Source organism: Rhododendron vialii, chromosome 11a, assembly GCF_030253575.1.
Source record: "Rhododendron vialii isolate Sample 1 chromosome 11a, ASM3025357v1".
In the NCBI taxonomy this organism is placed as follows: Eukaryota; Viridiplantae; Streptophyta; class Magnoliopsida; order Ericales; family Ericaceae; genus Rhododendron; species Rhododendron vialii.
The window spans coordinates 18431379-18445170 of NC_080567.1; the positions used below are offsets into that span (position 1 = coordinate 18431379).

Here is a 13792-nt window from a genome sequence, read left to right on the forward strand (position 1 = left end):
TCAAGGCTTCAAATTACAAAAGCCACAACTTCATCATCAGATCACTAGCTGCAGCACGTTTTGCATATCAGTTTCAAGTGCCTCTAAATCAGTTATGGTGGCATTTGAACTAAACCCTTGCAAGCCAATCATATCTATCTTGGTTGGATTTTGGACAATTAATGTAGATCAACCTCGCGAATCAGCAAAACAAATCCAAGTTATGTAACCAAATGAACTGATGTCATTTGGAATGTTTTGCATATCAGTTTTTACCTTTTTCTGATATGCCAGGATTTAAATTAAGCCCTTGCAAGCGCATCATCTCTATCTTGGTTGGAATTTGGACACCATATTGTAGATCAACCTTAATAGAGTCAGTAAAACAAGTTCCCAATCCATGTAAACCAAATGAATTGATGTCATTTGGAAACATGTCAAAAGAACATAAATCTGTGCAAGATCTGTGGGATAGATGTCTGTGTTAATAGCACAACTGAAGTCCAAATACCGAAATATGAGTTCTGTAAACTATTGATGTCATACACAGGCAACAAAGCAACTTGGGAAAATAATTTACACATGCCAAGATGAGAGGTGTAAAATATTGAAGCCATTACTTGATAATTTAATTAGTTTTTTTTCAATACAACTATACAGCCAGTGGCCACATCGATATATATATACAAGCAAGAATACTTTATGCAGAAGAGAGCACAAACGTAATTTCAGAAACAGGTCAAGGAACGTAAATCCTTAAACTTCTCTGCTGACGAACCCGCCTGCAAAATGCAACAAAGGGAAAGTGTGATCACAAGCTGGAAAATTTCTTATCAAAATTATAATTTGAGAAAGTATCAATTGAAACTATTTTGCTAAAGCGATAACTAATTATCATTTCATTGAAGGATACAGAAGAACAGTTTATTAGTTCTTGGCCTCCTGGCAACTCTCACCAATCCCCTGGAATACAAGAAACAAACACTTTATTAGCCCCACACCAAGCAAAACGCACACAACAAAAAGCGAAACCATACCCACCAGAGGATAAGCGGTGGAGTTGCAAAGGCCAATTCAGCACACAAAGCCACAAAAACCATTTCCTTTCATCTCATCTGAGCATAACAAGTCAATCAGGGAATTGACCTGAGAAATCCCATCTGATCAACAAGGTCCTGAAAATCCTCGCCCCAATCAAGAGGCTCCGCTGCCAAATCCTCTACTTCCACATCAACTTCTGATTGATCACCCACCAAAACTTCCCCCTCCTCATTTCCACCTAAAACATCTTCAGCAAGAAAATCTTCCCATATGATCTTACCACCATAATCCAAACCGGTACCACTAGTTATTGGGATAGTTTCGATGTTCAGGTTCACAATTTCACTACTTGAGTCCTTGTCCAACGCAGCCGAAAACAACGTTTCCATCTCTATCTCTAGCTCAATATTTCCCAACTCTTCCTCCTGGTTTGTAAAAAGACTTTCCACACTTGGGCTCATTGTTAGTCTCCTCTTTCGTGGGATCTCAATTCCTTGTTGCTCTCTTCTCTCCGCGTACTTATCCAAATATTGCTGGACAAAGGAAGGACTATGTAGGGCTTTCGCGAGGAAGCTCATTATCTGTTGCTGCTTCCTCTCCGTGCTTCGAATTCGTTCCTCCATTGCAATTACCTTGTCCCTTGAATTCTGCTGGTGCTGTCTGAGCTTTATGATTTCTGACATCAGTACATTTCGATCCTTCCTTAGTGTTTCAAGCTCTTCTTCCAATCCATATTGACCTAATTCCACACAAACCGGCCCGCCTCCTTCTTGTTGCATGTTTTGTGAGGGATTTCTTCTCCTTTTGATGGTTTTCAGGAGGTGTTTCTGCCCTCCCAAAAAGCCTTCATTTGCGAATTCCCACCTGTCTGGGTCAACTTTCCTGAAACCCTGCATTGATAACATTTGGGCATTATCAAATTTTCATTTCTTGACCAAAACCAAAGTACATAAATGGTTGGTTCAACATTCACAATACATGTAAGAGTAAAAATTAAGACTACAAAGAACCAGAGCAGGCTTACAAACATACTGGGCCACGCCCAGGCATTTAAACGAACACAAGCAAGGCAGTAGAGCCAAAGATAACAACCACAAATTATGCAACCAAAGAATGAAACTGGGCTAGCTTCAGATAGCGTACATAACCAAATGATATATCTAAAACAAGTGCATCCAATTAAAGGTAAGAATTGGAATAAAACTGAGAACAACCCAAGTTAATGCAAGTGTAGTTAAGAACCAAATAGAAAAGATTTACTTTTTTTGCAAGTAGGTTTGAGAAAAGAAACAGAGTAATCAAAACTAAGAACAACACACAAAAAAAGTAGTAATTTCACAATTACGTTTGAAGAAGAAAAAAAACTTAAATAGGGATTGTGCTGACGAAGGTAAGCTAGAGAAGTAACCAAGTTAATTAAAGAACCAATTACATAACTTATTGGGAGCAAAGCAAGTCCATCAAACAAGATTCAGCAACTAGAACAAAACTGCAAGCAACCTAATTGAATTCAACGGCGTTTAGCAGAAGCACATAGAGCAAAGATCACATTTTTCGATAGAAGTGGGTTTCGGAAAACACTACTTACAAAACTGAAAGCAACCCATTTTTAGAACAAAGAACACATTTTTAGAAGTGGGTTCAAGGAATTACCTACATAAATGTATTGAAAGCAACCCAATTTCAGAACAAAGAACAAATTTGTAGAAGTGGGTTCAAGGTACCACTCACATATGTGTTGAGCTGGCGAACGAAGCTGGAGAAGTTGCTGTGCTTGAAGTACCTAGGGAGCAGAGTGGTGGAAAGCCGATGAGAGTCCCAGACGACGAAGCTGTTCCTGGCTCTGCTCCACGACACCACCGCATCGGTGGACGGGTCTTCCACCATGTCGAACGTCTTGGTCAGGAACGGAGGCGGACCCACTTCGTGAATCCCCTCTATTGGCAGCGGCGACGACGATAAGGGTGATGAGGACGACGAGCCCGGCGCGGCGGTGTAGGATATCACTGTCACCTCTTCTTCCTTTACTGTCACTCCTTCCATTTTTAGATAGAGAGAAAAATGATATGCGTTGGTAGTACGTTGGGTGTTCTGAGTTTCGGAGAGTGGAGGGGAGAGAGTGAAATATATAGGGAGGGGGATGGAAAGTTCTAGAGAAAATGAGGAGGGGCGGGAGATATTTGAGGAATGGTACATACACTACACATTTTCACTACACCATCCATTATATTCTTTATGGAACTCATTTCGGGTCCAACAAAAAATACAGAAAAATATTCATAAATTTTAAAATAATATTTTAGGGGGCTCCGTAAAAAATCAGCTCTAACGGGTATCGATAAATATTATTTCTGGGTTCGTATGTTCGAAACTGCGCAGTTGAGCATTTTCACTCTTATAAATTTAGAAATAATACTTACTGATACCGGTTAAAGCTGATTTTTTGCAGGGCCCCCTGAAATATTATTTTAAAATTTATGAATATTTTTCTGTATTTTTTGTTGGACCCGAAATGAGTCTCATAAAAAATGTAGTGGATGGTGTAGTGAAAGTATGTAGTGTATGTAGCATTGGTTGGGTCGTTGTTTTACGGTTGGCTACTTGGCTGTGGAGGGGATTGGGTGTTGGATTTGGTGGGGCCAAGTGGATGTGTTTTTTTATTGGGATTGGAGAGTTCTAGAAAGTTCTGTAGATTTCTGGTGGGTGTGAGTGAGGGACAGGGGAAGAAACGAGGAAACGTGATGTGGGCCGTTGGATCACAGCTACTAAAAGAGGAAAGTTGCTCTTTTCTTTGTAGTGCCTGCCAGCTGGCAGCTAGAAGGTTAAATGCTGTAGAGGCAATAAGGGGGTGTTCGGACAAATAAGTCAAAGTCACTTATTTTTTATCCTTATTCAAATTTTTTTCGTATCACTTGGATTATTCCTATTTTTTTGGGGATTATTGCATCTTAATAACGAGAGGAATCTAAAAAGTATAAAATTTTGATCAAAATTCAATATTTTTTGAATAAAGACGAAAAAAATAGCTTATTGGCTTATTTTTATTTTTATGTGGGTTTGTTTGGCTTATTTTTTACGGGAAAGCCAATGGCTTTTTTGTCCGAACAAGCCCTAATTCTCACATACTTACACACACTTTTACACAAATTCACTCATATCCACATTAGAACTCACACATACTATTGCGGGCCCCACTAAAAGATGTGAATATGTTTACACAAATCTATTCACATTCATATTAAGATCCACACACACTAGTTTGGGCCCCACCAAAAAATGTGAGTATGTTTGTAAAGTGTGTAAATATTTGTGATTATAGAATGATTGTTCAGTCTGGTCCCATAAAGTTATTTGCAGCCAACTGATCGGGGCAAGGTGGATACTATTATGCTCGTCCTCGAAGGGGTTGACCTAGTAGTTAAGGCCTCAAGAATTTGTTCTCTCTTAAGAATTTAGAATCGAAACCTTTCAAATGTTATTTACTCTATTGAGGCTAGTCCATACAAAATTTTACTTGGGCTTTAATCGGGCTCCCCAAACCACAAGTGACCGATAGAATAGGACCTTAAGATTAGTTGAACTGCGCGTAAGCTGGTCCTGGACACCTGAATTACTAAAAATATGTGAACGTATTGATCTTTAGAGTACACTAACAAATTATTTTGAACAAAAGAATGGGATATTCTACTAACTTTTTAAAAAAGAAGGTAATTTTAAGCTCAAAAATCATACATTTACCCAAATAATTTTTCTAACAATATGGATCTTGTTTGATAGATCTCATTGAGATATTTTAAACTGTATAAAAAAATCAAAAAATTCTTTTTCATTTTCGTTATATTTGAGTTTAAAATTACTTTCTTTTAAAAAAGAAGGTTTAGAAAAAAAGCGCAACAGCCGAAATGTCTCTAATCATTTGTGTCCTACCAAGGTGGCCCCATATCGGTACCCATCCAGTGTTACCCATAGCATTTTTTTATTAGGTTAAAGTAATTTTTGAATAGTGTAAATGTAAAAATTTTAGAGTCTCCATTACCACAAAGGGACTAGACCATTTTTTAAAACTTTTTTAAGTTCACTTCAATGATTAAAATCATTCAATTTTAGAGTTCCCCAAAAATATCAACTATCTCAAAAATTATGTTAATCAAACATCAATCTACATGCAAATTAAAAAAAAAAAAAAAACCATCAATCTACGGATCATTGTAGCATATTTATCTTGAGATTAACGAATTTCAATTAAACGTGCCACCCTATTTTTTTCAAGATAAAATTGTTCCAAATCTTATTTCTCGATATTGGATTGACATAATGTTTAACATAGCTGATGTTCTCAATAAGCTCTAAAATGTGAACAAATTCAATTATATTGACGGTTGGAGAAAGAGCCAAATAACCATTGGTGTTGAGCGGATATGATTTTGGAGAAATTGAAAACATTTAGGTAACAATTTTTGAAACATGAGTTACGCAATTTTCTAACTTTATTAATGCTGAGTTTGGTTAGGTATTTGAAATTTTTTTTGAAAAATAGTATGAGTAATAAATGAGGAGAGAGATAGATAGAGAAATGTTGGAAGTAGGGGAAATTTTTTGAAAAATGCTTTTTGAAAAAGAAAGAGAACACGGCAGAAACATAATGCCTTGCTCAGTCCCCTTTTTGAAGGAAAAAAAATTCAACTCAAAAAATACTCATTACTCCTACTTTCAATCATTACTATTTACTCATTATTCCTATCTTCAATCATTATTCTTATTTCTCTCTTCACTCATTACTCTTACTTCCAATTATTACTCTTATTTTTCTCTCCACCCATAACCCCCAAAAAATTTCAAAATTTCTCAAAAATTCATTCAAACTGAGCATAAGTTTCTAAAACTGTTGTCCAAACAAGGCTTATTAACTAAAAAAAAAAGTGTTTTCCCCTTTTTCTTTTTTTTTTTGGAGAAACACAAATATTACCAAACATGTTTCCTGTTTTGTTTTTATGAAAACATAAAGCTATTTCTACTTCTAAATTCTTAAAAACAAAAAACTGAAAAGGTTACCAAACGCATCCTAAAAAATTGAAATGTTAAATTGGAAAATGGTGTGCTTTGAAGGTAATGATGGGCCCATATTATCTTTGATCATTATGTTTCTTCATGCGACCCTATGTTTTGAATTAATGTCTTCCCTTTTTATTTGTTACTTATATAAATTCTTTTAGATTTTAGTTCGATATTTTGAGATTTATTAATTCATTTTCAAGATATGAGTCAAAGAAGAAAACACATATCCAAAAAGTAATAATTTAGAAATTATCTAAAGGCTATTCAAAGCATGTCTACTCGGAAGCAAACATAGGGTGTTGTAAAGTCTTAAGTATATTGTTTGGTATGTATAAAAGATTTTAGTCGGATTTTTGCCACTTAGATCCGGATCTGGATCCTCTACGAGGATTTCTCTGTGAGGATCATACGAGGTTTTTAATGTAGAATTGCCAACACATTAATTAGGAGATCCAAGGGCCCATAACAACTCCTCTTTCTTTTTGACAAAAACAACGTTGCTGTCGGGAATTGTCTAACGGAGAGAAAACCCTCCGTCCTAATCTTCTTCTTCTCCGTTACTCTCAGTCGGTGTCTGTAACACCCCGAATTTTGGGAACGTTAAATAGACATTTTCATTGAAAATTTAAATAGAGTCTGGCTCAATATTACATCATAATTCTCAAAAGAGTACTTTTATTCAACAAAATGAGGGGAAACTAGGGTTCCTATCTACTGCCCTGCCTGCTCCTCCATCCTAGCCAGCTACTCGGCTCCGAAAGTCTCCAAGGTGTAGAGTTCTTCTTGTTCATCTACAAAGTCTGACACATTATACAGCGTCGCCACCAGTATAATATGTCAGGGTCACCAAAGGTAACACTATGAGCTACGAAAGCTCAGCAGAACAATCTCATACCCGCTAACCCATAAATTACACATAATAGGACATAGAATAATAGAATCAGTGAGATCTTCATAGCACATGCGTATTTAACAAAACAATTAACAATAACACATCCACATTCACTATTCAACTAATGTTGGTGTCCGTGATTTCTAAGTTTCTCCTACACGATATCTCGTAAATCGTGTCTCCATTTTTCACTTTTCATTTTCCAAATCAACATTTTCAAAATCGTTTTTACACACTCATCCTCGGTTCCGCCGCTCCGGGTTGTCGAGTATCCGCACAATGGTTCCACCGCTCCGGGTTTCCATTGGCACACAATTGGCATTGGCACCTCTCCGCGGTAACCAAGCCACACACCCTACCTCGGTTCCGCCGCTCCGAGTTCCCGAGTATCCGCACAATGGTTCCGCCGTTCTGGGTTCCCATTGGCACACAATTGGCATCGACACCTCTCCGCGGAAATCAAGCCACACACCCTACCTCGGTTCCGCCGCTTGGGGTTCCCGGGTATCCGCATAATGGTTCCGCCGCTCCGGGTTTCCATTGGCACGTACACACACACACCACACAATGGGCTACCACGTCCTGCCTCATTTGTGGTTTCAAAATATTTCTTTTTTTCAAAACACATCTCATCATTAACCACACTCTAGGTGTCATGTTTCTACTTTCTCGATTTCTGTGTCTCGTTTTCATACAACGACTTCGCGGTAGGACTTTTCACATACATAATCATAAATCATTTATTGTAATCTTGAAACAAAACTAGTAAGATTATCCAACTCTATATTAATCATCATGCTCAAACCACAACTTAAAGCATAACGTCACATGTACGGACGTCTTTGGAGTGAAAATTACTTATGCTTTATCACACCACAAGTAATACAAGTAATTCATGTATGCATGCTCATAATCATTCTAAAGATCAAAATACGAATACTTCTTAATCCACATTAAATGTTTATCTTTCTAAATCCGTTCTTTCTTCTTTTGTGGAAAGTTCTAAACAACATATGTTTATTGAAGTAAAGGTCGATTATTCAACATGTTTATACATCCTTTAGCAAAATAAATTTACTAGCTATCTTTCATGCATTTCAAACATTATAGGCAACTAGACAAACTTATATATATACTTAGAGAGAGTAGTTAGGGATATTCTACATGATCATACAACTTTTATACTTAGAATTAATGAGTAAGGGAAAATCTACCGTTCTTCTTGGTGGTAGGTACGGCTACGGAAAAAATAAGTATGTCGGACAGAGTAACTTCCTACGGTGAGCTTCTGGTAGCTTCAAAAAAGAAAGGTTTCTCTCAAAACTAGATCTTGACTATACTACTAAACTTTTTGAATCGAAAGGGTGGTCGAGTGGCGGTTTAGTGGCGGTTTTGGATGAGTTTATTGAAGAACTTCAAGAAAAACTCAAGAACACTAAGAACAAGAAAGAACAAAGTAAAAACTCAAGAATTCTAGAGAGAGAAGTTGAAATGTTGGAAGGTGTGAGTTAAATGGCAAGGATGTGGTGCTATTTATAGCAAAAGTCTTGGCTATTACCCAAGGAATAAAATTTTTCCTAGCAATTATTGTCCAATGGGTAAAGGGATAGGTATGGCCTTGTAAGGATGATGTACAAGTACTAACAATAGCTAGGTATAAAAGACTAGATTTTTTTGTACCTTGGGTTTGATTTTAGGGAGATTTGATGGGAGAGGAAGGATGGTTCAAAGATTGAGTTGTCCATTCCATATCTCTCCAATCTTTGCCTAGTATAATGTGTGAGTGTGTGTGTGTGTGTCTATATATATATATATATATATATATATATGCCTATTTAAGTATATTTAAGGTACTAGTAGTCCTATTAGGTCTATGAAAAAAAAGAAAAGATGACAAGATCATTGTCCTTTGAGTAAGATTTTTCCTAGAAGTACATATATGTACATATAACCATATATAGGCATGCTTAACATAATAAAAAAGGTACATATGTACTTATATTTATATACATACAAGTACGTACATAGGAAATCTAGGAAGATGACTTTGGTGGAAAATCTAGATTTAGGCCTAATAGAAAAAGGGTGGTAGGCATGACAAGGCTAAGTTCATGGGATTTGGTCTATGACTTGTCAATCTATATATTTATTGGCAAAATCCTAATATCTATTGTCCAATGGACAAAGATTTCCCTAACAATTACTATCCAATAGGTAGAAGGATAATAATGTTGAATAAGGTTTGAATGTACTCTCCATATCTCTCACTAGTACTATGTATATAACTAAGTCTATGTGTGTGTGTGTGTATACACACACACTTTAAATACTATGTGATCTAGTCTAGGAAGAAGTAAAGCTTTCAAGGGTCAATCAAGAAAAGATATGGTCAAAATATAATAAGCTAAAAAGTACATATATCTATATATAACATATATGTATACTTAGAAAATCTAGGAAGTTGATTAGGCTATATTTGCTTCTTTTATAAGCAAAAAATGGTATTTGGTTTGACTTATTTCCATTACCCAAAGGGTAAAATTTTCCCTAGTAATTATTGACCTAAGGTTAAAGAAAGAGAAGAATAAAAAATAAAATAAAGTACACTTGAAAGATATAATGATTTTCTAGTCTAGGGTTGGAAAAGTTCACAATGCTCAAAGATGGTCAAAAAGATCCATGTAGGTATAGAGAATTATAACTAGGTGAATTAGGAGCTCGGTTTCTTCAACTATTCGGTTGGAAGCTAATCGTATTTGCTAAGTAGGATTTCTAGCCAAGAAATATAATTTTAAATGACTAAAATCTAATTATGACGGATTATTAGAATTAAAAAGGAATTTTAAAAGAAACCAAGTAATTAAAAATAAATATTCATATATTTAACGAAATTTTTATTTATCAAAAATCAGGGTCGTTACAGTGTCTTCGTCTCCATTCTGGTTCTACCTTCTGTCGTCACGCAACAAAGAGAAACCTAGGCGGTTTCATCATCTTCTTTTTCTTCTTCTCCTCCACCAATGCCCAACTTTTCTTCCTTTCTTCTTCCTCCCAGGTTCTGAATTTCATCCAGTCAAAAATCTCCATTTTTTTTTTTCCAGTTTCTTCCAAATTAAAATAGGCTTTTGAGATTTTTCCTTTTCCTTTACCAATGTATGAAGTAAAATTTTCAAATCATCATACCAAAACAAAAAGGTTCGAGAGGGAATGGGACAGCGAGGTCTTCATCCTTGTGTATTTTCCCTCAAATTTTTAATGGGTTTTGCAAACAAAACAGGGTGCTGTGTTTGTTTGGAGAGAGTGAGATGTGGGAGGTATACACCACGTCGCCTCCGAGAGAGCCAGGTTCAATCGCTGGGAGGGAATGATTTTTTCGGAGTGAAACGACCGTGTGACAGAAACGAAGATGACGACGGAGATTTTCTTCCGTTTTCTCTCTTTTTGGTTTTTATTCCTTGAAACGACTTCGTTTTTGTCAAAAAGAAAGAGAAGTTGTTTTGGGCCCTTAGATCTCTTCATTAATATATTGGCGGCTCGATATTAAAAGCCTCACATGATTCTCACAGAGAAATCCTCGTAGAGGATCTAAATCCCTAAAATCCTCCTATTTTTTACTTTGGATCTTTCAAATTTTACGTTTTCAATATTTCCTCAAATATCTTCAAAATTTTCCTTAGAGCCCCAATTTTTTGAATTCCTAACCCTAATGCAACATAAATGTTTCTCGCGAATGATAAATTAAACAATGAAATTCACTTATGAGACCCAAGATTAAGATTAGTGATTTTGTAATCATCTGTTTTGTTGCATATGTGATTAGCGTGTATCCCAAAACTTTGAATAAAGATTTGGATAAAGGCTCTTTCCTTTGAGTGATTCAAGTTTATCAAACTAAATCGGGTCTTGTATCCCAATCAATTGGAATCGGCTACATGAAATCCTATTTGTCTATAGAGCTCTGTCTAGGTTGGATGATTTAAATTTGCGTTTGGGAATATAATAGCATGGGTCCCAAAAGTTGGTGTTTACAGTTTCAAGTTGAGGCGGAACCAAATATTTAGAGGATCGAGTCTGTTTCCCAACACTGTACGAGATTAGAAAATCCTGTAAGGATATCAAGAATCCAAGATACTCCATAGTTGGATGTTTTTCCACGTACTCAGTCTCAGCATGATCACAAAATTGACTTGCATATTTCACGAGTCAAGCCAAACTTATCACGAACTTAAAATTTCAAGCTCGAGCCAAGCGAGGCCAAACTTATCACGAACTTAAAATTTCAAGCTAAAGCCAAGCGAGAGGGTCCGCTGCCAAGTCCTCTACTTCCACATCAACTCCTGATTCATCACCCACCAAAACTTCCCCCTCCTCATTTCCACCTAAAACATCTTCAGCAAGAAAATCTTCCCATATGATCTCACCACCATAATCCAAACCGGTACCACTACTTATTGGGATAGTTTCGATGTTCGGGTTCACAATTTCACTACTTGAGTCCTCGTCCAACGCAGCCGAAAACAACGTTTCCATCACTGTCTCTGGCTCAATATTTCCCAACTCTTCTTCCTCCTGGTTTGAAAAAAGACTTTCCACACTTGGGCTCATTGTTAGTCTCCTCTTTCGTGGGCTCTCAATTCCTTGTTGCTCTCTTCCCTCCGCGTACTTATCCAAATATTGCTGGAAAAAGGAAGGACTATGTAGGGCTTTCGCGAGGAAGCTCATTATCTGTTGCGGCTTCCTCTCTGTGCTTCGAATTCGTTCCTCCATTGCAATTATCTTGTCCCTCGAATTCTGCTGGTGCTGTCTGAGCTCTATGATTTCTGGCATCAGTACGTTTCGATCCTTCCTTAGTGTTTCCAGCTCTTCTTCCAATCCATATTGACCTAATCCCACACAAACGCCGCCGCCTCCTTCTTGTTGCATGTTTTGTGAGGGATTTCTTCTCCTTTTGATTGTTTTCAGGAGGTGCTTCTGCCCTCCCAAAAATCCTTCATTTGCGAATTCCCACCTGTCTGGATCAACTTTCCTGAAACCCTGCATTGATAACATTTGGGCATTATCAAAATTTCATTTCTTGACCAAAACCAAAGTACATAAATGGTTGGCTCAACATTCACAATACATGTAAGAGTAAAAATTAAGACTACAAAGAACCACAGCAGGCTTACAAACATACTGGGCCACGCCCAGGCATTTAAACGAACACAAGCAAGGCAGTAGAGCCAAAGATAACAACCACAAATTAAGCAACCAAAGAATGAAACTGGGCTAGCTTCAGATAGCGTACATAACCAAACGATATATCTAAAACAAGTGCATCCAATTAAAGGTAAGAATTGGAATAAAACTGAGAACAACCCAAGTTAATGCAAGTGTAGTTAAGAACCAAATAGAAAAGATTTACTTTTTTTGCAAGTTGGTTTGAGAAAAGAAACAGAGTAATCAGAACTAAGAACTAAGAACAACACACACAAAAAGTAGTAATTTCACAATTACGTCTGAAGAAGAAAAAAAACTTAAATAGGGATTGTGCTGACGAAGGTAAGCTAGAGAAATAAACAAGTTAATTAAAGAACCAATTACATAACCTATTGGGAGCAAAGCAAGTCCATCAAACAAGATTCAGCAACTAGAACAAAACTGCAAGCAACCCAATTGAATTCAACGGCGTTTAGCAGAAGCACATAGAGCAAAGATCACATTTTTCGATAGAAGTGGGTTTCGGAAAACACTACTTACAAAACTGAAAGCAACCCATTTTTAGAACAAAGAACACATTTTTAGAAGTGGGTTCAAGGAATTACTTACATATATGTATTGAAAGCAACCCAATTTCAGAACAAAGAACAAATTTGTAGAAGTGGGTTCAAGGTACCACTCACATATGTGTTGAGCTGGCGAACGAAGCTGGAGAAGTTGCTGTGCTTGAAGTACCTAGGGAGCAGAGTGGTGGAAAGCCGATGAGAGTCCCAGACGACGAAGCTGTTCCTGGCTCTGCTCCACGACACCACCGCATCGGTGGACGGGTCTTCCACCATGTCGAACGTCTTGGTCAGGAACGGGGGCGGCCCCACCTCGTGAATCCCCTCCATTGGCAGCGGCGACGACGACGATAAGGTTGATGAGGACGACGAGCCCGGCGCGGGGGTGTAGGATATCACTGTCACCTCTTCTTCCTTCACTGTCACTCCTTCCATTTTTAGATAGAGAGAAAAATGGTATGCGTTAGCAGTATGTTGCGTGTTTTGAGTTTCGGAGAGTGGAGGAGAGAGAGTGATATATATAGGGTGGGGGAGAGAAAGTTCTGGAGAAAATGAGGAGGGGCGGGAGATATTTTGGGTTACAGTTGGCTACTTGGCTGTGGAGGGGGTTGAGTGTTGGATTTGATGGGGCCGAATGGATGTGTTTTTTTATTGGGATTGGAAAGTTCTGTAGATTTCTGGTGCGTGTGAGTGAGGGACAGGGGAAGAAACGAGGAAACGTGATGTGGGCCGTTGGATCACAGCTACTAAAAGAGGAAAGTTGCTCTTTTCTTTGTACTGCCTGCCAGCTGGCAGCTAGAAGGTTAAATGCTGTAGAGGCAAATTCTCACACACTTACTTTTACACAAATTCACTTTGGTCCCATTCCAGAAATTTTTTTAAAAAATAAATAATTTATTTCATATTTCAAACTCAAAAATAATATAAATGAAAAATAATTTTTTAATTTTTTTTGCACCGTATTAAAGATCTTGATGAGATCTATTAAACAAGATCCATATTGGTGATCTTGATGAGATCTATTAAACAAGATCCATATTGGTAGGAAAATTATTTGCGTAAA

General features: G+C 37.2%; 2 protein-coding genes across 3 annotated transcripts; both read right to left on the reverse strand.

Moving 5' to 3' along the window:
• Positions 1–849: 849 nt before the first annotated feature.
• LOC131306696 (heat shock factor protein HSF30-like) lies at positions 850–3121 on the reverse strand. Of its 2 annotated transcripts, XR_009193981.1 has the most exons (3): positions 2752–3121; positions 1021–1910; positions 850–942 (listed from the first exon to the last, which is right to left on the reverse strand). XR_009193981.1 is itself a non-coding variant. In XM_058333099.1 (2 exons), the coding sequence occupies exons 1-2, from the start codon at positions 3061–3063 to the stop codon at positions 1113–1115; spliced, it is 1110 nt and encodes a 369-aa protein (XP_058189082.1). In that variant the 5' UTR covers positions 3064–3121; the 3' UTR covers positions 850–1112. The 2 variants fall into 2 exon arrangements, 1 of the variants encoding a protein (XP_058189082.1); XM_058333099.1 differs by having other exon boundaries at positions 850–1910.
• Positions 3122–11061: 7940 nt separating this feature from the next.
• Positions 11062–13243, reverse strand: LOC131306697 (heat shock factor protein HSF30-like). Its single transcript, XM_058333100.1, has 2 exons — positions 12850–13243; positions 11062–12001 (listed from the first exon to the last, which is right to left on the reverse strand). The coding sequence occupies exons 1-2, from the start codon at positions 13162–13164 to the stop codon at positions 11252–11254; spliced, it is 1065 nt and encodes a 354-aa protein (XP_058189083.1). The 5' UTR covers positions 13165–13243; the 3' UTR covers positions 11062–11251.
• Positions 13244–13792: the final 549 nt, after the last annotated feature.